This window comes from Gorilla gorilla, chromosome 14 (genome assembly GCF_029281585.2).
Source record: "Gorilla gorilla gorilla isolate KB3781 chromosome 14, NHGRI_mGorGor1-v2.1_pri, whole genome shotgun sequence".
Lineage (NCBI taxonomy): Eukaryota > Metazoa > Chordata > Mammalia > Primates > Hominidae > Gorilla > Gorilla gorilla.
Window position 1 is genome coordinate 55,116,136 of NC_073238.2, and position 22,021 is coordinate 55,138,156.

Consider the following 22,021-nt stretch of genomic DNA (forward strand, 5'->3'; position numbering starts at 1 on the left):
TGATAAGCAACTTCAGCAAAGTCTCAGGATACAAAATCAATGTGCAAAAATCACAAGCATTCCTATACACCAACAACAGACAAACAGAGAGCCAAATCATGAGTGAACTCCCATTCACAATTGCTAGAAAGAGAATAAAATACCTAGGAATCCAACTTACAAGGGATGTAAACGACCTCTTCAAGGAGAATTACAAACCACTGCTCAATGAAATAAAGGAGGACACAAACAAATGGAAGAACATTCCATGTTTATAGATAGGAAGAATCAATATTGTGAAAATGGCCATACTGCCCAAGGTAATTTATAGATTCAATGCCATCCCCATCAAGCTACCAATGACTTTCTTCACAGAATTGGAAAAAACTACTTTAAAGTTCATATGGAACCAAAAAAGAGCCTGCATTGCCAAGACAGTCCTAAGCCAAAAGAACAAAGCTGGAGGCATCATGCTACCTGACTTCAAACTAAACTACAAGGCTACAGTAACCAAAACAGCATGGTACTGGTACCAAAACAGAGATATAGACCAATGGTACAGAACAGAGGACTCAGAAATAACACCATACATCTACAACCATCTGATCTTTGACAAACCTGACAAAAACAAGAAATGGGGAAAGGATTCCCTATTTAATAAGTGGTGCTGGGAAAACTGGCTAGCCATATGTAGAAAGCTGAAACTGGATCCCTTCCTTACATCTTATACAAAAATTAATTCAAAATGGATTAAAGACTTAAATGTCAGACCTAAAACCATAAAAACCCTAGAAGAAAACTAGCCAATACCATTCAGGACATAGGCATGGGGAAGGTATTCATGACTAAAACACCAAAAGAAATGGCAACAAAAGCCAAAATAGACAAATGGGATTTAATTAAACTAAAGAGCTTCTGCACAGCAAAAGAAATTACCATCAGAGTGAACAAGCAACTTACAGAATGGGAGAAAATTTTTGCAATCTACCCATCTGACAAAGGGCTAATATCCAGAATCACAACGAACTTAAACAAATTTAGAAGAAAAAAATCAAACAACCCCTTCAAAAAGCGGGCAAAGGATATGAACAGACACTTTTCAAAAGAAGACATTTATGCAGCCAACAGGCACATGAAAAAATGCTGATCATTGCTCATCATCAGAGAAATGCAAATCAAAACCACAATGAGATACCATCTCACTGTTAGAATGGTGATCACTAAAAAGTCAGGAAACAACAGGTGCTGGAGAGGATGTGGAGAAACAGGAATGCTTTTACACTGTTGGTGGGGGTGTAAACTAGTTCAACCATTGTGGAAGACAGTGTGGCATTTCCTCAAGGATCTAGAACTAAAAATACCATTTGACCCAGCCATCCCATTACTGGGTATATACCCAAAGGATTATAAATCATGCTGCTATAAAGACACATGCACGTGTATGTTTATTGCAACACTATTCACAATAGCAAAGACTTGGAACCAACCCAAATGTCCATCAATGATAGATTGGATTAAGAAAATGTGGCACATATACACCATGGAATACTATGCAGCCATAAAAAAAGATGAGTTAATGTCCTTTGTAGGGACATGGATGAAGCTGGAAACCATAATTCTCAGCAAACTATCGCAAGGACAGAAAACCAAACACCGCATGTTCTCACTCATAGGTGGGAACTGAACAATGAGAACACTTGGACACAGGGCATGGAACATCACACACTGGAGCCTGTTTTGAGGTGGAGGATGGGGGAGGGATAGCATTAGGAGAAATACCTAATGTAAATGATGATTTAATGGATGCAGCAAACCTACACGGCACATGTATACCTATGTAACAAACCTGCACATTGTGCACATGTACCCTAGAACTTAAAGTATAATAAAAAAAATTCTTTGAAAAAAATGAAAACAGAAACACAACATACCAAAATCTCTGAGATGCAGCAAAAGCAGTGTGTGGACAGGAAAGTTTATAGTGCTAAATGTGTACCACAATAAGCTAGTAAAATCTCGAATTAATGACATAACATCACAGCTAGAGAAATTAGAAAAACAAGAACCCCAAACCTAGCAGAAGAAAAAAAATAACTAAAATCAGAGCAAAACTGAGCAAAATTGAGACCCCTAAATCAAAACAAAGAGTCAAAGAAACGAAAAGTTGGTTCTTTGAAAAGATAAACAAAATTGAGAGTGCTAGCTAGATTAACAAAGATAAAGAAAGAAGATCCAAATAAGCATAATCAGAAATGACAAGGTGACATTACAACCAATCTCACAGAAATACAAAATGTCCTCAGAGACTATTATGAACACCTCTGTGCACACACACTGGATAATGTAGAGGAAATTAATAAATTCTTGGAAACATAGAATCTCCCAAGATTGGATCAAAAAGAAATTGAAACCCTGACCTGACCAATACCAAGCTCCAAAATTGAGTCCACTATTTAAAAAACCTATGAACCAGCAGGGCGCAATGGCCCATGCCTGTAATCCCAGCACTTTGGGAGGCCAAGGCGGGCAGATCACAAGGTCAGTAGTTCAAGTCCAGCCTGGCCAATATGGTGAAACCCCGTCTCTACTAAAAATACAAAAATTAGCCGGGCATGGTGAACGTAGGTACCTGTAATTCTAGCTACTCAGGAGGCTGTGGCAGGAGAATCACTTGAACCCAGGAGGCAGAGGTTGCAGTGAGCGGAGATTCTGCCACTGCACTCCAGCCTGGGTGACAGAACAAGACTCCATCTCAAAAAAAATAAAATAAAATAAACTTATGAACTAAAAAAGCCCTAGATCAGATGTATTCACAGCTGAATTCTATCAAATATAAAAAGAAGAACTGGTACCAGTTCTATTGAAATTGTTCCAAAAAATTGAGGAGGGACTCATCCCTAATTCATTCTATGAAGCCAGCATTACCCTGAAACCAAAACCTGGCAAAGACACAATTAAAAAAATAAAAAGAAAAAGAAAACTAAAGGCTAATCTCAATGATGAAGATAGCTACAAAAATCTTGAACAAAATACTAGGAAACCAAATCCAACAGCACATTAAAAAGTTAATTCGCCATGATCCAGTAAGCTTCATTCCAAGGATACAAGATTCAGCATACGCAAATCAATAAATGTGATTCACCACACAAACAGAATTAAACAGAAATCATATGATCATCTCAATAGATGCAAAAAAAAAGATTTTGATAAAATTCAACATCCTTCTTGATAAAAAAAAACACTCAAGAAACTAGGAATCAAAGGAACATACTTCAAAATAGAGTCATCGGCTGGGGGCGGTGGCTCGTCTGTAATTTCCGCACTTTGGGAGGCCAAGGCGGGCGGATCACTTGAGATCAGAAGTTCAAGACCAGCGTGGCCAACATAGTGAAACCCCATCTCTACTAAAAATACAAAAATTAGCCAGGCATGGTTGCACACGCCTGTAATCCCAGACACTCAGGAGGCTGAGGCAGCAGAATCGTTTGAACCTGGGAGGCGGAGGTTGTAGTAAGCTGAGATCATGCCACTGCACTCCAGCCTGGGTGATAGAGTGAGACTCCATCTCAAGAAGAAGAAAACAAAAATAGGGACATCTATGGCAAACCCACAGCCAACATCGTAACAGGCAAAAGCTGGAAGCTTCTCTATGTGAACTGGAAGAAGACAAGAATGCCTAGTCCCACCATTCCTATTTAACATAGTAGTTAAAGTCTTTTGCCAGAGCAATCAGGCAAAAGAAAGAAAAAAAAGGCATCCAAATAGGAAAAGAAAAAGTCAGACTATCTCTCTTCATCAACTATATGATTCTATATCTACACAATCCAAAGAACTCCACCAAAAGGCACTTGGAACTGATAAATGACTTCAGTAAAGTTTTAGGATACAAAATCAATGTACAAAAATCAGTAGCATTTCTATACACCAATAATGTCCAAGCTGACAGCCAAATCAAGAACATAATCCCCTTTACAACAGCCACACACAAAAAATAAAATACCTAGTTATACAGCTAACCAAGGAGGTGAAAGATCTCTACAAGAAGAACTACAAAACACTGCTGAAAGAAATCATAGATGACACAAACAAATGGAAAAACATTCCATGCTAATGGACTGGAAGAATCAATATTATTAAAATGGCCATGCTACTGAAGCAATCTATAGGATCAACATTTTTCAGTCAAGCTACTAATATCATTTTTTTTACAGAACTAGAAAAAACTATTCCAAAATTCATGTGGAACCAAAAAAGAGCCTGAATAGCCAAAGCAATCCTAAACAAAAAGAACAAAGCTAAAAGCATCACATTACCCAACTTCAAACTATACCATAAGGCCACAGTAACCAAAATAGTGTCGTACCGGGGGGGAAAAAAAAAACAAATAGACCAAAGGAACAGAAAAAGAACTCAGAAATAAAGCCAAACACAGAAATAAAGCCAAACACAGAAAGCCATCTGATCTTTGACAAAGTCAACAAAAATAAGCAATAGGGAAATGACTTCCTATTTAATAAATGGATAGTGGGCTAGCCATATGCAAAAGAATGATCTGTATCTATGCCTTTCACCATATACAAAAATTAACTCAAGATAGATTAAAGACCTAATTGTAAGACCTCAAATTATAAGAATACCAGGAGAAAACCTAGAAAACAACATTCTGGATATTGGGCTTGGAGAAGAATTTATGACTAAGTTTTCAAAAGCAATTGCAACAAAAACTGACAAGTGGAACCTAATTAAACTATAGAGCTTCTGCACAGCAAAGAAACTATCAACAGAGTAAACAGACAACCTATAGAATGGCAGAAAATATTTGCACACTATGCATCTGACAAAGGTTTTATATTCAGAATCTATAAGAAACTCAAACAATTAAACAGGCAAAAACCAAAAAGCCCCATTAAAAATGGGCAAAAGATATAAACATACACCTCTCAAAAGAAGACATATGAGTGGCCAACAAACATATGAGAACATAGAACTACCATTTGACATTGCAATCCCATTACTGGGCATACATCCAAAGGAAAATAAATGCTACCAAAAAGACATGCACTGATATGCGCTTCTCAGCAACACTGACAATAGGAAAGACATAGAATCAACCTAGGTGCCCATCAATGGTGGACTGGATAAAGAAAATGTGATACATATACACCATGGAATACTACACATTCATAAAAAAAACAAAATCATGGCTGGGTGCAGTGGTACATATACACCATGGAATACTACATTTTCATAAAAAATAAAATAAAATCATGCCTGGGTGCAGTGGTACATATACACCATGGAATACTACATATTCATAAAAAATAAAATAAAATCATGCCCGGGTGCAGTGGCTCACACCTGTAATACCAGCACTTTGGGAGGCTGAGGTGGGTGGATCACCTGAGGTCAGGAGTTTGAAACCAGTCTGGCCAACATGGCAAAACCCCGTCCCTACTAAAAATACAAAAATTAGCCGAATGTGGTGGCAGGTGCCTGTAATCACAGCTACTCGGGAGGCTTAGGCAGGAGAATCTCTTGAACTTGGGAGGCAGAGGTTGCAGTGAGCCAAGATCACACCATTGCACTCCAGCCTGGGCAACAAGAGTGAAACTCTGTCTCAAAAAAAAAAAAAAAAAACAAAATTATGCCCTAAGCAGCATCATGTATGCAGCTGGAAGTCATTATCCTAAGCAAATTAATGCAGGAACAAAAAACCAAATACCATTTGTTCTCACTCATAAGTGAAAGCTAAACAATAGGTGCTCATGGACATCAAGGTGGCAATAATGGACACTGGGGAATTCTAGAGGGGGCACAGCAGAAAAGGGCACAGGCTGAAAAACCAACTATTGGGTCCTAAGCTCAGTACCTGGGTGATGCAATCAATCATACCCCAAACCTCAGCATCACACAATATATCCAGGTAATAAACCTGCATATGTACTTCCAAGTCTAAAATAAAAGTTAAATTATACCAAAAAAACTAAGCTCAAAAAGAAAAAGATGTCTTCTGCCCATTAAAAAACAAGTAAACAATATGAGAATCATCCTATATCAGAAATCTATACTAATATAATTTATCATATTCATAGATTAAAGAAGACATACCTTACAATTATCTCAATTAATGCAGGAAAAAGCATTCACTAAAATTCAGCCTACACCTGTGACTTTAAAAATTAACAAAAACTAGGAAACTTCCTTAACAAAGAAAATCTAGCAAAATACCTACCAGGAACATCATATTAATGATGTAATATTGATAGCATTTTCTTTAAAGCCTGGAATTAAACAAAAATGCCTTCGGTTCATTGCTTCCATTTAACAATATACTGCAGAGCCTAACCAGTGTAGTGAGTGTAGTAAGTAAATCTGTAGAATAACTCCTTAGCCTAATGAGAGAGTTTAGGAAGATTTCTAGATGCAGGCTCAACATAAACAAAAATTAATAGCTAAATCAAGGAGGCAAGTTGAAATCTTTACAGTAATCGCTAAAAAGAGAAAAGGAGTACATGACTTTCAAGGTAATGACAGAAGGTGAGAAGGAAAGAATTATATTATTAAAATTCAATCAAACCAAAATGAAAGTCAGTAAGAATATAGAAGAGTTAAATAAAATAATTAACAAATAGATGTACATAGAACACTGTTCTCAACAATGCATAATACATGTTCTTTACAAATGTACAGAAAAAATTTGACCAAACATTGACCAAATTCTGGGCCAAAAAGCAAGTCTAAACAAATTTCAAAGAAGTGAAAAAAATACATATGTTCTGTGTCCACAATACAGCATAACCAGAAATCAAAAACTTAAAGATCAATACAAAATTCTCATATGTTTGGAAATAAGGAAGTATACTTGTACATAACTCATGGGTCAAAAAAAAAAAACAAGCATAGTCAAAGTTGGAAAATAGTTTGAACTAAGTAAAATGAAAACACTACAAATAAAAATTTATGGGGTGAAGCTAAAGCAATTCTTAGAGGAAAATTTATAGCCTTAAATGCTAAATAGAAAAGAGAATGGTCAACACTCTAAGAATTACCCATCTCAAGAAGTCAGGAAAAGAACAAATTAACCCAAGGAGTACAGAAGAAAATACTAAATATAATAATAATTGATGAAATAAAAAATAAATAAAAAATAGAGAACACCAATAAGGCCCAAAATTTGTTACTTTTGAAAAACTAGTAAAATTGATAAATCCCTGGTGAGACTAATCAAAAGAAAAAAGGGGAGAAGGTACCAAGAAAGCAATGTAAGAAATAAAAAAGGGAACACCTCTGTAGACATCAAAATGTTTAAATGATATGGTGAACAATTTGATGTCAGGACATTTGGAAAGTTAGATTAAATGGAAAATCACTGGGAAAACTATAATCTACCAAAATGGGCAAAAGAAATAAAATTATAAAAAATTCTATATATGGAATTGAGTCATAATTTAAAAACTTCTCTCCAGAGAAAACTCTAGGCCAGTGTGACTTCACCGGTGAATTTCACTTTACACTTAAGAAGAAAAAAAATCAGCATGCATAAATTCACCCAGAGAATAAAAAAAGAGAAAGTGAAATCTAACTCATTTTACAAAGCCAAGATTTGAAAAAACTATGAGAAAGGAAAATTATAACCAATTGCCCTGATGACATGAATTTGAAAATCCTAAATATTAACAAACAGAATCCCGCAATTTAATAATAAAATAATTTAATAATTATTTCATAAAATAATATAGCACAACTGAATTACATTTGCTCCAGAAATAAGTTGGTTTACCACTTAATCAATCAATGTAATTAACCACATTTATTTATAGGATAAAGGAGAAAAATTATCATCTCAAAGATTCAGAAAAATCTGAAAAAATTCAACACATTCATGATTGAAAAAAAAAACTCTTAGCAAACTAAATGATTTTCTTTTTTCTTTCTTCCTTTTTTTTTTTTTTTTTATTTTTTGAGACAGTTTCACTCTGTCATCCAGGCTGGAGAACAGCAGTGCAATCTTGGCTCACTGCAACCTCTGCCTCCTGGGTTCAAGCGATTCTCGTGCCTCAGCTGGATTAGTTGGGATTACAGGCATGTGTCACCACACCCGGCAAATTTTTGTATTTTTAGTAGAGACGGGGTTTCACCATGTTGCCCAGGCTGGTCTTGACCTCCTAGCCTCAAGTGATCTGCACCCCTGGGCCTCCCAAAGTGCTGGGATTACAGGTGTAAGCCATGGCGCCCAGCCGAGGAATTTCTTAATCTGATAAATGGTAGCTAACACACACACACACACACACACACACTCGTAAAGCAATTGGAGAGACATGGAAAGCTTTTCCTTTGAGAATGGAACTGTACGTTGATGGTTGCTATTGCCACTTCTAATTCTACACTGTACTGAATGTTCTAGCCACTGCTAAAGGAGAGAAATGACTGAAATGGAGAAAATACAATTTGTTATTTTTATATGATATAATCATGTAACATAAAATCCAAAATAATCTATTGATAAATTCATAGAGCTAATAAGTGAGTTTAGGGTAGGCACAGTGGCTCAGGCCTGTAGTCCTAGCACTTTGGGAGGTGGAGGCTGAGGCTGGCAGATCACTTGAGCCCAGGAGTTTTGAGACCAACCTGGGCAACAGGGCAAAACCCCGTCTCTACAAAAAGGTCAAGAAATTAGCTGGGCATGATGGCACCTGCCTGCAGTCTTAGTTACTTGAGAGGCTGATATGGGAGGATCACCTGAGCCCAGGGAGGTTGAGGCTGCAGTGAGCCATGATCATGCCACTGCACTCCAGCCTGGGTGACAGAATGAGACCCTGCCTCAAAAAAAAAGAGTGAGTTTAGTAAAGTTGCTAATTGCAAGATTAATAAATAAAGTGAACTGCATTTAAAACAACAAAAAACATTTAGACAATAAACATTTTAAAAGTATATAATTTAAATAACCACAAAATATCAAATATCTAGGAATAAATATCACCAAAAATATGCAAGCTTTCTATACAGAAAATGAGAAAGCATTGTAAAGAGAAATTGAAGAGGACCTAACTAAACTAGAGAATACTTCTGTTCATGGGTTGGATGAGTCAATATTGTGAAGATTCAATTCTCCCCAATCTATAAATTCAACGCAATCCCAAACAAATTTCTATCAGTTGTGTGTAACTTGACTAGTTGATTCCCAAATTTATATGGAAATGTAGATGGCCTAAAATACCCTAACAACTGTGAAGAAAAAGATGATTGTGCTCACATGACTGGAAATGAGGACTTGTTAGAAAGCCACAGTAAGATAGTTGTGCTATTGGCACACAGATGAAAAATCATTGCACAGAATAGAAAGGTTAGAAACAGATTCATGTTCTGCAGGGTAGTAAAGAAATGAAAATATTCTCAACTAGTGTGCTGGAATAATTGGATAGCCATGTATGGAAAAAGATTAAACCTGACGCCTTCCTCACACCACACACATAAACCAATTTTAACAGGACTGAACCTTCTAGAAGAAAATATAGTAGTAAAATATCCTTTAAACTCAAGGAAAATTTTCTTAATCAGGACACAAAAACACGAACTTTATAAAGGGAAAGCATGATACACATGATGGTAATACAACTAAGAACTTCTGTTAACCAAAAGATACTCCTAAAAGAGAGAAAAGGCAAATTATAGAGCAGAAAAGCTTTCTTGAAATACATATATGGCCAATAACAGAAACTGAAATCAGAATACATAAAGAACTCCTACAAATCAAGAGAAAAAAGACGAATAATCCAGAAGAAAAATGGGTAAGAAAATTAAAAAGTTACTTTGCAAAAAAGGATATCCAAATACTTAATAATCTTAAGAAAACATCCTCAATCTTATTAGTAATTATAGAAATGCAAATGATCACCACCATAAGATGCCATCACACAAACACCCAATGGCTAAAAATAAAAATACTCAGAATTGTAAGTATTGGGGAAGACATGGAACGCCTGGAGTGTACAAGTGGAGTAAAAATTGGTACAACTGTTTTAGAAAACAGGTAACATTATCAAGTAAAGTTCAAGACTCATTACCCTAAGAACAATTTTAGTCCAAGGTATATACTCGACAAAAATATGGCCACATGTGCAACAAGAAACGTGTATTTTTAAAAGCAGCATTATTGGTCTGGGTGCAGTGGCTCATACCTGTAATCCCAGCAGTTTGGGAGGCCGAGGCAGACAGATCACTTGAGGTCAGGAGTTCAAGACCAGCCTGGCCAACATGGTGAAACCCCATCTCTACTAAAAATACAAAAACTAGCTGGGTGTGTTGGTGGGCGCCTGTAATCCCAGCTACTTGGGAGGCTCAGGCATGAGAATTGCTTGAACCCAGGAGGCAGAGGTTGCAATGAATTGAGATCGTGCCACTGCACTCCAGCCTGGGTGACAGAGTGAGACTTTATTTAAAAAAAAAAAAAGCAGTATTATTTATCACAGTAAAAATTGGAAACAACCCAAATGTAATAGAAAAAAAGAGATTCCATTTGCAGTCACAGTTTGTGTAGGAATGAATTTTTGAAAAGATGTGCAAAGACATGATGAAGAAAAGTATAAAATATTATTAAAGAATGAACAAGATGATTCACATATACAACTCAATATTGCAAAGTTGTCAGTTCTCTCAAGTTAACCTATAAATTCAATGTAGTTCCAATAGAAATCCTAAATGTGTTTTATTATGGCACTTGACAAAATGATTTTAAAATTGAATGTAATAATAAAGTTCCAAGAAGAGCAATACAATTCTGCCTTTATCAAACTATATTATAAGGCCACAATAATTACAAAAGTGGTATACAGAACTTAGAAACAGTTTTGAATATTTACATAAACTTGGTATTGTGACTGAGAGGGATTACAAATTAATGGAGAACCAAATAGCATGCAATTGATGGTGTTAGCACAATTGGCTATCCATATGAAAAAGAAACTTCCCCCAACTTCCAATTAGATTAAAGACTCAAATATTAAAAATGAAACTTGAATATTTTTAAAGAAATGTGGAATATCTTTACTAAATCAGTATAGGGGTGAATTTCTTAAACATGACAGAAAGGCATGAAATACATACACATACATAGATGAACACATTTTACTACATTCAAAATTACAAACTTCTCTCTGAGCACAATGGCTCATGCCTGTAATCCCAGCACTTTGAGAAGCTGAGGTGGGTGGATCACTTGAGTCCAGGAGTTCAAGACCAGTCTGGGCAACACAGCAAGACCCTGTCTCTACAAAAAATAGAAAAATTAGCCAGGCATGGTGGCACTTGCCTGTAGTCCTACCTACTCAGAGGGCCCGAAGTGGGAGGATCACTTGAGTCCCAGAAGGTTAAAGCTGCAATGAGCTGAGATTGTGCCACTGCACTCCAGCCTGGGTGACAGAGCGAGACCATGTCTCAAAACAAAACAAAAATTTACAAACTTTTGCACAACAAAATAAATCACAATCAAATTTAAAAGGCAACACATTGGGAGAATATACTTATAATACTAAGAAAAATTGGCAGTCAGATTCTTTGAAGAACTCCTATAAATCAATATAAAATATTTTTACTATCATGATACTACTGGTAACCTGCAGGCAGCAACCAACTAGAAGACAGCAAGACTAATATGAATGAACACTTAAAAAAAGAGGCTGCTCTGGTACATACCAGCTGAATATTAGCCCTCTAAACAACCTTTAAAAAAATCAACAAAATATTATGTGAACACAGAATAATGTAAACCCCCTCTCAGCAAAAAAGTAAAAAGTCAAATTTGAAATGAATGCTTTCCTTCAAGCAAGGAATGTTTTCTTCAAGAAAGGAATTAGCATTAGCTAATAGAAAACTGCTGCGAAGTGCTTGAATAATAACATTTTAGGTTGGACAATGTGAAACGGCCATTTTTAAAGCAAAAGATGGTTAAAAACTGGCAATTTCAAATGATTCAACCTCTATATTCTTAACTTAACTATGGTATTATACATTGCCAGTTTATACACAATATTCCAACCTGTAGAGCTAAACACAGAACCTGTACATTAACTAATATACAGCTAAACACAGAACGTGTATATTAAGCAATGGGCTTGAAACTAGTCAGTGAGACTTGAAATTAGTCAATAAGACTAAAACCTGATTTTACTGAATTATATAAGTCAGTTTACAGTGTTATGTTTTCCTGGAATTTGATATAAAAATTGATTTAGAGCCCACCAAAAATGTAATTCTTTATGTTTGTCAAAAATTGTGAAATATGCTTAGATGATTATTCAAAACCGAAACCTGAATGAGAGAAAATCTAACTGAACTTAAATTGGTTGGATTTACAAATGGCTTTTTCCCCCCATTTGAACCTCACCAATGTCAACTTCTTTGTATCATCACACTATAAAAATTCCAGTATAATTTTTGAAATAGCATCTCCGTTGGCTCCCTTAATCTAAAAGAGTCTCACAAAGTTTAAGAACAACCTTAAATAATACTGGAACAAAAATGGACATATAGACCAATGGAACAGAATAGAAAGCCCAGAATAAATCCATGCATTTATAGTTAGCTGATTTTTGACAAAGGTGCCAAGAATCCACAATGGCGAAAGGACAGTCTCTTCAATAAGTGATACTGGGGAAACTGGATATCCACTTGTAGAAGAATGAAATTGCACCCTATCTCACCCAATATACAAAAATGAACTCAAAGTAAACACTTAACTGTGAAACCTGAAATTGGAAAACTACTAGAAGAAAACATAGGGGAAAATGTTCTTGACATTAGTCTGGGTCAAGATTTTTTTTAATGTGACTGACAAACATAGGCAACAAAATAAAAAATAGACAAATGATATTGTATCAAACTAAAAAGCTTTTGCAGAGCAAAGGAAACAAATATAGAGTAAAGAGACAACCTACAGAATGGGAGAAAATATCTTCAAAGCATACATTCAATAAAAGGTTAATTTTTTTAAAAGGAACTCAAACAACACAATAGCAAGAGAACAAGTTACTTCTCTAGAAAATGGGCAAAGAACCTGAAATTCCCCAAAAGAAGACATACAAATGGCCAAGAGGTATAAGAAAAAATGCTAAACATCATTAATCATCAGGGAAAAGCAAATTAAAACCACAAAGAGATATCCTCACACCTGTTCGGATGGTCATTAACAAAAAGACAAAAGAGTTGGTGAGGATGTAGAGAAAAGAGAACCCTCTTATACACTGTTGATGTGAATGTAAATTAGTAGTTATTATGGAAAACAGCATGGAGGGTCCTCAAAAAACTAGAAATAAAACAACCATATGATTTGGAGATTCCTCTTCTGGGTATATATCCAAAGGAAATGAAATTTGCACTGCCATGTTCACTGCAGCATTATTCATAATAGCCAAGCTATGGAGTCAATCTAAATGCTATCAATGGATGAATGGATAAAGAATATGTGGTATATATACATAAGGACACACTACTCAGCCTTAGATATCCTGTCACTTGAGGTAATATGGATGAACCTGATGTTATGCTAAGTAAAATAAGCCAGGCATAGAAAGACAAATACTGTGTCTCACTTATTTGTGGAATCTAAGAAAGTCAAATTCATAGAAGCAGAGTGTAGAATGGTAGTTACCAGGGGCTGGGGGGACAAAAGTGGGGGGATTGTGGAGATGTTGGTTTTTATTTTATTTTATTTGTTTTGAGATGGAGTTTCATTCTTGTTGCCTAGGCTGGAGTGCAGTGGCGCGATCTCAGCTCACTACAACCTCCACCTTACGCATTCAAGCGATTCTCCTGCCTCAGTCTCCTGAGTAGCTGGGATTACAGGTGCCCACCACGCCTGGCTAATTTTTTGTATTTTTAGTAGAGACGGGGTTTCACCATGTTGGCCAGGCTGATCTCAAACTCCTGACCTCAGGTGATCAACCTACCTTGGCCTTTCAAAGTGCTGGGATTATGGGTGTAAGCCACCATGCACAGCCTGAGATGTTGGTTAAAGGATACAAAATTTCAGTTAGACAGGAAGTGTAAGTTCAGGAAATTTACTGTACAACATAGTGACCGTAGTTAATAATAATGTATACTTGAAAATTGCTGAGAGAGTAGATTTTAAATGTTCTCACCACAAAAAAGTATGTGGAGTAGTGCATATGTTAATTAGCTTGATTTAGCCATTTCACAATGTTTACATATATCAAAACATCATGTTGTACACTATAAATATATTGATTTTTTATTTGTTAATTTAAAAATAAAAACGAGTAGCCTTAAATAAAATAAAAGTACTCTGACATTCTAAAATTAAAGACTATTTTGAGAGATATAAACTGGCAAAACAAAAATAAAGAAATCCAAATAGTAGAAAAACAAGGAAAAATATGCTCAACCTTCCTTAGTTCTTTTTTCCTACTTTCTTCCCTTCCTTATCCTCTCCCTATCTCCTACCCTTCCTCCTCTCCTCTTTCCTTTCTCCTTCCCTTCTTCTAGTCTTGGAGCTAATATTTTAAAATGCTAACAATTATTAATACTTATTAATAGCAATATGTATCTTGTTCTTGTACTTTATATTTACATGACTTTAGAAAGGGAGAAATAAAAAGGAAAATGTTATTACCTTTGCCTCCTTTACAGTGAATCACTATGACGTTTTCAGGATCTGGAGTCATCCACTCATTTACTTCCTTGGAGAATACCACCATCTTACTGATTTCAAGTTTAAGATTTTTAGTTAAATTAAAATATTTTCAGAAAACCAAGCCCAATATATTTAGCCCTCTTCTGATAGTCAACTTAGCATAAAACTTACTGTAGAGTGGGGACATAATGATCATCAATCATGATTCTACTGACCCTAATATGGAAGTGCTTAGGATCATAAGCTCTTTCACCTAAAATAAATAATATGTATGTTATATCTCTATAGGTAATAACACAGTAAATAATGAAGTTATGAATAAGTTAACATATCTTATTAGAAATTCCTTATCCATCTTCAAAAAGAGCTTTCCAAGTTGCTCCTACTGCTCTAAAATAAAGGTAAGGGTCTCAAAAACATAAGGATAGTAGTGGTTTATCCATCTCATGTAACCTAAACTCAACTTATTTTTGTTTAATAGGTATAATTTTTAACTTTCTAGCAGACTATTCATTATATTATTGCAGGGTAGTTAGAACCCACACAAGAGGCAAATGTAGCTGACCAAAATGATTGCCCCCCTGAAAATGTCTATTGAGTATACAGCTAGAGGAAAAAAATCAAGACAGACAGTGGTAAGCTGGGTTACAACCTATTTTCTACAGAGTTTTTTGCTTTTTTTCCCATCTAGGGCCCTGCTCTCATCACAACCAACTGCTGATGGATCAGAGGACTCATTTGTTAAATTATCTATGCCCTCATAACCCAATCTGGCAGGAAAAACAGAAAGATTTTCCTAAACCTAATATCACTAGAACAGATCTTCCCTAAAATGGTTTGCCTCCACTCCAGCATCATTGGTCCTGCCAGAGCTGCCTCCTTCATAGGGTACTTTGTGCTGCTGGGTTAACTCCTTCTACCGAATGGGGCCAGTCCAAGATGGGGTTTTTAAATTCATTCCTCACCACCACCACACACTTATGATTAAATGCAATATAAAAAACAAAATCGACGCCCTCTCCCTCTCCCCACGGTCTTCCTCTCCCTCTTTCCACAGTCTCCCTCTGATGCCGAGCCAAAGCTGGACTGTACTGCTGCCAGCTCGGCTCACTGCAACCTCCCTGCCTGATTCTCCTGCCTCAGCCTGCCCAGTGCCTGCGATTGCAGGCGCGCGCTGCCACGCCTGACTGGTTTTCGTATTTTTTTGGTGGAGACGGGGTTTCGCTGTGTTGTCCAGGCTAGTCTCCAGCTCCTAACCATGAGTGATCCACCAGCCTCAGCCTCCCGAGGTGCCGGGATTGCACATGGAGTCTGGCTCACTCAGTGCTCAATGGTGCCCAGGCTGGAGTGCAGTGGCGTGATCTCGGCTTGCTACAACCTCCACCTCCCAGCCGCCTGCCTTGGCCTCCCAAAGTGCCGAGATTGCAGCCTCTGCCCGGCCGCCACCCCGTCTGGGAAGTGAGGAGCGTCTCTGCCTGGCTGCCCATCGTCTGGGACGTGAGGAGCCCCTCTGCCTGGCTGCCCAGTCTGGAAAGTGAGGAGCGTCTCTTCCCGGCCGCCATCCCATCTAGGAAGTGAGGAGCGTCTCTGCCCGGCCGCCCATCGTCTGAGATGTGGGGAGCGCCTCTGCCCCGCCGCCCCGTCTGGGATGTGAGGAGCGCCTCTGCCCGGCGGTGACCCCGTCTGGGAGGTGAGGAGCGTCTCTGCCCAGCCACCCCATCTGAGAGGTGAGGAGACCCTCCGCCCAGCAGCCGCCCCGTGTGAGAAGTGAGGAGCCCCTCCGCCCGGCAGCCACCCCGTCTGGGAAGTGAGGAGCGTCTCCGCCCGGCAGCCACCCCATCCGGGAGGGAGGTGGGGGTCAGCCCCCGCCAGGCCGACCGCCCCGTCCGGGAGGGAGGTGGGGGGGTCAGCCCCCCGCCCAGCCGGCCGCCCTGTCCGGGAAGGGGGTGGAGGGTCAGCCCCCCGCCCGGCCAGCCGCCCCGTCTGGGAGGTGAGGGGCGCCTCTGCCCGGCCGCCCCTACTGGGAGGTGAGGAGCCCCTCTGCCCGGCCAGCCACCCCCTCCAGGAGGGAGGTGGGGGGGTCAGCCCCCCGCCCGGCGAGCTGCCCCATCCGGGAGGGAGGTGGGGGGAGTCAGCCCCCCGCCCGGCCAGCTGCCCCATCCGGGAGGTGAGGGGCGCCTCTGCCTGGCCGCCCCTACTGGGAAGTGAGGAGCCCCTCTGCCCGGCCAGCCGCCCCATCCGGGAAGGAGGTGGGGGGTTCAGCCCCCCGCCCGGCCAGCCGCCCCGTCCGGGAGGGAGGTGGGGGGGGGTCAGCCCCCCGCCCGGCCAGCCACCCCATCCGGGAGGGAGGTGGGGGAATCAGCCCCCCGCCCGGCCAGCCGCCCCGTCCGGGAGGGAGGTGGGGGGGTCAGCCCCCCGCCCGGCCAGCCGCCCCGTCCGGGAGGGAGGTGGGGGGGTCAGCCCCCCGCCCGGCCAGCCACCCCGTCCAGGAGGTGAGGGTCACCTCTGCCCGGCCGCCCCTACTGGGAAGTGAGGAACCCCTCTGCCCGGCCACCACCCCGTCTGGGAGGTGTACCCAACAGCTCATTGAGAACGGGCCATGATGACAATGGCGGTTTTGTGGAATAGAAGTGGGGGAAAGGTGGGGAAAACATTGAGAAATCGGATGGTTGCCGTGTCTGTGTAGAAAGAGGTAGACATGGGAGACTTTTCATTTTGTTCTGTACTAAGAAAAATTCTTATCCTGTTGATCTGTGACCTTACCCCCAACCCTGTGCTCTCTGAAACATGTGCTGTGTCCACTCAGGGTTAAATGGATTAAGGGCGGTGCAAGATGTGCTTTGTTAAACAGATGCTTGAAGGCAGCATGCTCGTTAAGAGTCATCACCACTCCCTAATCTCAAATACCCAGGGACACAAACACTGTGGAAGGCCGCAGGGTCCTCTGCCTAGGAAAACCAGAGACCTTTGTTCACTTGTGTATCTGCTGACCTTCCCTCCACTATGTCCTATGACCCTGCCAAATCCCCCTCTGCGAGAAACACCCAAGAATGATCAATAAAATAAATAAATAAATAAATAAATAAATAAATAAATAAATAAATAATTGTAAGTATACTCAGTCGAGCAGCCCATACTGCTGCTCTGACTGTGGAGTAGCCATTCTTTTATTCCCTTACTTTCTTAATAAAGTTGCTTTCACTTGAAAAAAAAAAAAAATCACCTTCTTACATGCAGTAATCTGTTTTCTATCTACAGTAGCAAACTATAGAGTAATGTACATACTGCATAGATTGTAGACTTGATAGTGGTTTGGATGCTTCTTGTCTAGAAACTGCACGACTTCCTAAAAAAGACAAACACATATCTTACATATCCACATGGCACCAACATAAGCTATTTCCTAGGGAGAACCTAAAATAGTCATTATTTTCTATCAATTTGTTTCTCACTAGCACCTTCTAGGGGCAATTCAGGGAATACAAGGGTATGCCAATTTCAAGTGCTAATCTACTGTGGTTTTTCAAATAGTCCACAAAGTGTATTTGGCTACTCAGATTAGTCCCTATTGTAAATACACACTGTTTAAAGCTATCAGATAAGTAAATTAGCTGGTTAACTAACTTTAAGTAAATCTGTTCCAAATCATTAATTCACAGTTAATGTGGTTTTTATTTAAATCTAATTCATATTGGTTCTTATTTAAATTTAATTCTGACTAGATATGTCTTTAGATAGTGATCTGCATATTACAGTCTACCTAAGCACCATGTAAACAAATAAATGCAAAAAGTATATAGTATGATTGTGTGTATGCATGATAGAAAAAGATAAACATATTATATGAAATTTTAAATAACTGGTAACAATATGGAGACTTTTTGGCTCAACTGTTCTCTTATTTTTTAAATGAAGATATATGTGTACCTGTGAATGTGTGTATATATATATACGCATATATATGTATAACCTTTAAAATAAAAAACAAATAGTAGTTATCATTTAAAATACAGTTAATACCACTATATGGATCCAACTTTCAGGAAATATATCTTTCTGAGACATACACACACACACACATATATATGTATCTCTGTGCAACAACAAAAATGACACAAAATTTTAAAACTGATTAGTATGGTACCCTCAGAGCAATGTTTACTGGCTTAATATTGAGAAAAATAAACTTAAGGTATCAAAGTCATCCATTTATTAAACTGGTTATCTCTGTTAGGAGGAAATAATAAGTCAAAAATGCACACTGAATCTGCATAGTGGGGGCGCAAGGATAAGAAATTTTATATACTTCAGAATTCATGGAATTTCTTACATAAAATCCATATGGGTTTAGAAATCACATATAAAAACTGCAAATATCTATGAGAAATTTAAGCAAATTTTAGTCAATTATTTGGATGAGGAAGAACTAAAAGTGTGGAATCAATGGAAGATCAATGGGCTTAGGTCTGACTTCATAAAAATCTGAAATTTCTGTTTTAAAATGCTATAATGAATAACAGAGGAAAAGATTTTTGAGGAAACTTGAATGGGGACTATGCCCAGTATAATAAATTAGTAATTCACTAACAATAACTTAAATATTACTCCCTCACCTTATAGATAAATGGGCCAAGGACATAAACAATCCATAAAAGAGAAAATCTAACTGATTAACAACCTACATAGATAAATATTCAGTGTCTCCAATAAAGAAGTTAGAACAGCAAATGGCATGCCATTTGCACCCATGAAATTAGCCCTTTCTCTTTTAACGAGAAAATCCAATGCTGGCCAAATAAGGTGAGAAATTAAAAACTTTGATTTATTATGGATACAATAATACAATTGCTCTTGGATTTGGCAATATATATAAAGAACCTCAAAAATATTCATACTCTTTAGGTAATTTCACTCCTAGCAATCTATACAGAAAAAGCCTTTTGCTCAAAGATGTTTGTTGCTGTATTATTGATAATAGTGACACATAATGTCCAACATTAGAGGTTAATCACAGCACTAATGAAATATCATGCAACCATTAGAATACTGTCCTGGCCTTTATATATGTGTGTGTGTATATATATATGTGTGTGCATATATATATATATATATGTGTGTGCATATATATATATATATATGTGTGTGTGTGTGTGTGTGTGTGTGTGTGTATCTATCTATCTATCTATCTATCTATCTATCTATCTATATATATATATTTTTTTTTTTTTTTTGAGACGGAGTCTCCCGCTGTCGCCCAGGCTGGAGCGCAGTGGCAGGATCTCGGCTCACTGCAAGCTCCGCCTCCCAGGTTCACGCCATTCTCCCGCATCAGCCTACCGAGTAGCTGGGACTACAGGCGCCCACCACCATGCCCAGCTAATGTTTTTGTATTTTTAGTAGAGACAAGGTTTCACCGTGTTAGCCAGAATGGTCTCGATCTCCTGACCTCGTGATCTGCCCGCCTCGGCCTCCCAAAGTGCTGGGATTATAGGCGTGAGCCACCGCGCCCAGCCTACCCTTCATATTTTTATTTTATTTTTATTTTTTGAGACGGAGTTTCACTCTTGTTGCCCAGGTTAGAGTGCAATGACGCGATCTCAGCTCACTGCAACCTCCGCCTCCCAGGTTCAAAAAATTCTTCTGCCTCAGCCTCCCAAGTAGCTGGAGTTACAGGCATGAGCCACCATGCCTGGCTAATTTTTTGTATTTTTAGTAGAGATGGGGTTTCACCATATTGGCCAGGCTGGTTTCGAACTCCTGACCTCAGGTGATCCACCTGCCTTGACCTCCCAAAGTGCTGGGATTACAGGTGTGAGCTACCGCACCCGGCCCTGTCCTTCATTCTCTCAACAAGTAAATATCTCACGGTGGTAATTTACATGCAGCCTTTCTTAGTATACATATATAGAAAAACAGTCAATATTTGCTTTTTCATGGGAAAACAAGTATATCTGGAGCGTTAAGCTTTAGGGATTTTTCTGAATCCCCTTCCTAGTTCTCTCAGTGTCTAAAAATTATATATATATACACATATATATAATTTCTATAATCATATATATAGAGAGAGAGACTCAATATTTAAATGATTTACTGCTGTGTTTTCTGATCTAAGTAGTTTACTGAAGACTCCAAATCTCTCTTATCCAAATTAGGTGAAAAGGGACATAAAGAATCTAGGAAAAAGTTCAACTCTGCCAAGAATCTACATTTTTCTGGTCACAATCTGTCACCAGATGGACAGTTTCTGTTTTCAACCAGAATAAGGAGCATTCCATCTACCAAGAACAGAAATTAAAAGATGGCTAAGAAGATTTTAGGACTGTAGGTAATTGTATATCTGATTTTTCTCAATAGCTCAGCCTTTGCATGGGCTTACAAAGTTTATAATTCCTGAAACTCTTCCTTGTGATGCAAAAGTAGAAAATGCTGTCTACTCTTTGAAAGACTTCTTGCAACGACCTCCACCTTCGGGTTTTCCTAAATCTCCCAAACTCTTCTCTCTGCCTATCTTAGTACATTCCTTGATTTGGAGGCAAAGGTAAACCTTCTCTACTTGCATGAGGTGGTAGCAGTGGCCAAACTTGTTGATGCTTCCATAATAGTGCTTGTTTCTCCACTAACTCTATGGGCCCCTGCATCTCTAAAGTTTTTGCTACTTCAAGGCAGCATCTGACATTTCTCCTCTAGTAAATTTACCACTTATGAAATTGTAATGTCTGCTTTGCATATTCAATGTTGTTCAAAATGTAACCCTGCAACTTTATTCCCTTTTAAGAATAAAGGGGAATCATATGACTGTTTAGCATCCTCTCAGGAATTAAGTATACCCGGATTTGAATCTTCTGCCTTTTAGTCAAACTTGATTTAATATACTTTGTAGATGGTTCTCAAATATGACAAAGACATTCCCAGTGCAGGATATGCTGTTATGGTTGAACATGCCATCACTGAAGTGCTCCATGGCCTGATTCCTGGCCTCCTCAGGTAGCTGAACTAGCAGCTTAGCTTTGGGGCTGCACTCTGGCAAAGATGAAAGACTAAATATTAATATGGACAGTAGATTTGCTTTTTGGGTGACTCATAATTTGTGGAATTTATTAAAACACATTATTTATTACCTCCTTTTTGGATACTCTGATTAAAAATGGTAAAGGAATCAATGACTTATTAGTACTTTGTCAATGCCCCAAGGAGATAACAGTTTAATAACTGATAGAAACCAACAGTCTAGTGATCATCCCAGAAGGAAATAGTAATGTCTTTGTGTTGATTTACATGCTAAGTGAAGTTTTTTGGTTTTTTAAAAACACCCCAGCTAATATTAAGTGTTGCCAAATTGGGAGGTGGGAGGATTGCTTGAACCCAGGAGTTCAAGACCAGCCTGGGCCAGTGAGA

General features: G+C 38.6%; 1 protein-coding gene and 1 long non-coding RNA gene across 3 annotated transcripts in view; one reads left to right on the forward strand and one right to left on the reverse strand.

Moving 5' to 3' along the window:
* The window catches only part of LOC109029455 (uncharacterized), a 61,246-nt gene extending 43,221 nt beyond the window's left edge, over positions 1–18,025 (reverse strand). The window contains exons 1-3 of the long non-coding RNA XR_008670945.2: positions 17,912–18,025; positions 14,798–14,879; positions 14,606–14,694 (exon numbers count right to left, since the gene is read on the reverse strand). This is a non-coding gene — a long non-coding RNA (uncharacterized lncRNA). The remainder of the gene's footprint in view (positions 1–14,605; positions 14,695–14,797; positions 14,880–17,911) is intronic.
* Positions 1–21,691, forward strand: part of SLC25A15 (solute carrier family 25 member 15) — a 72,425-nt gene extending 50,734 nt beyond the window's left edge. The window contains exon 8 of one of the 2 annotated variants that reach the window (XM_055360022.2): positions 20,779–21,691. In XM_055360022.2, the coding sequence (XP_055215997.1) occupies positions 20,779–20,889 (111 nt within the window). In that variant the 3' untranslated portion in view covers positions 20,890–21,691. The remainder of the gene's footprint in view (positions 1–20,778) is intronic. The other variant, XM_063697278.1, reaches the window with a different exon arrangement.
* Positions 21,692–22,021: the final 330 nt, after the last annotated feature.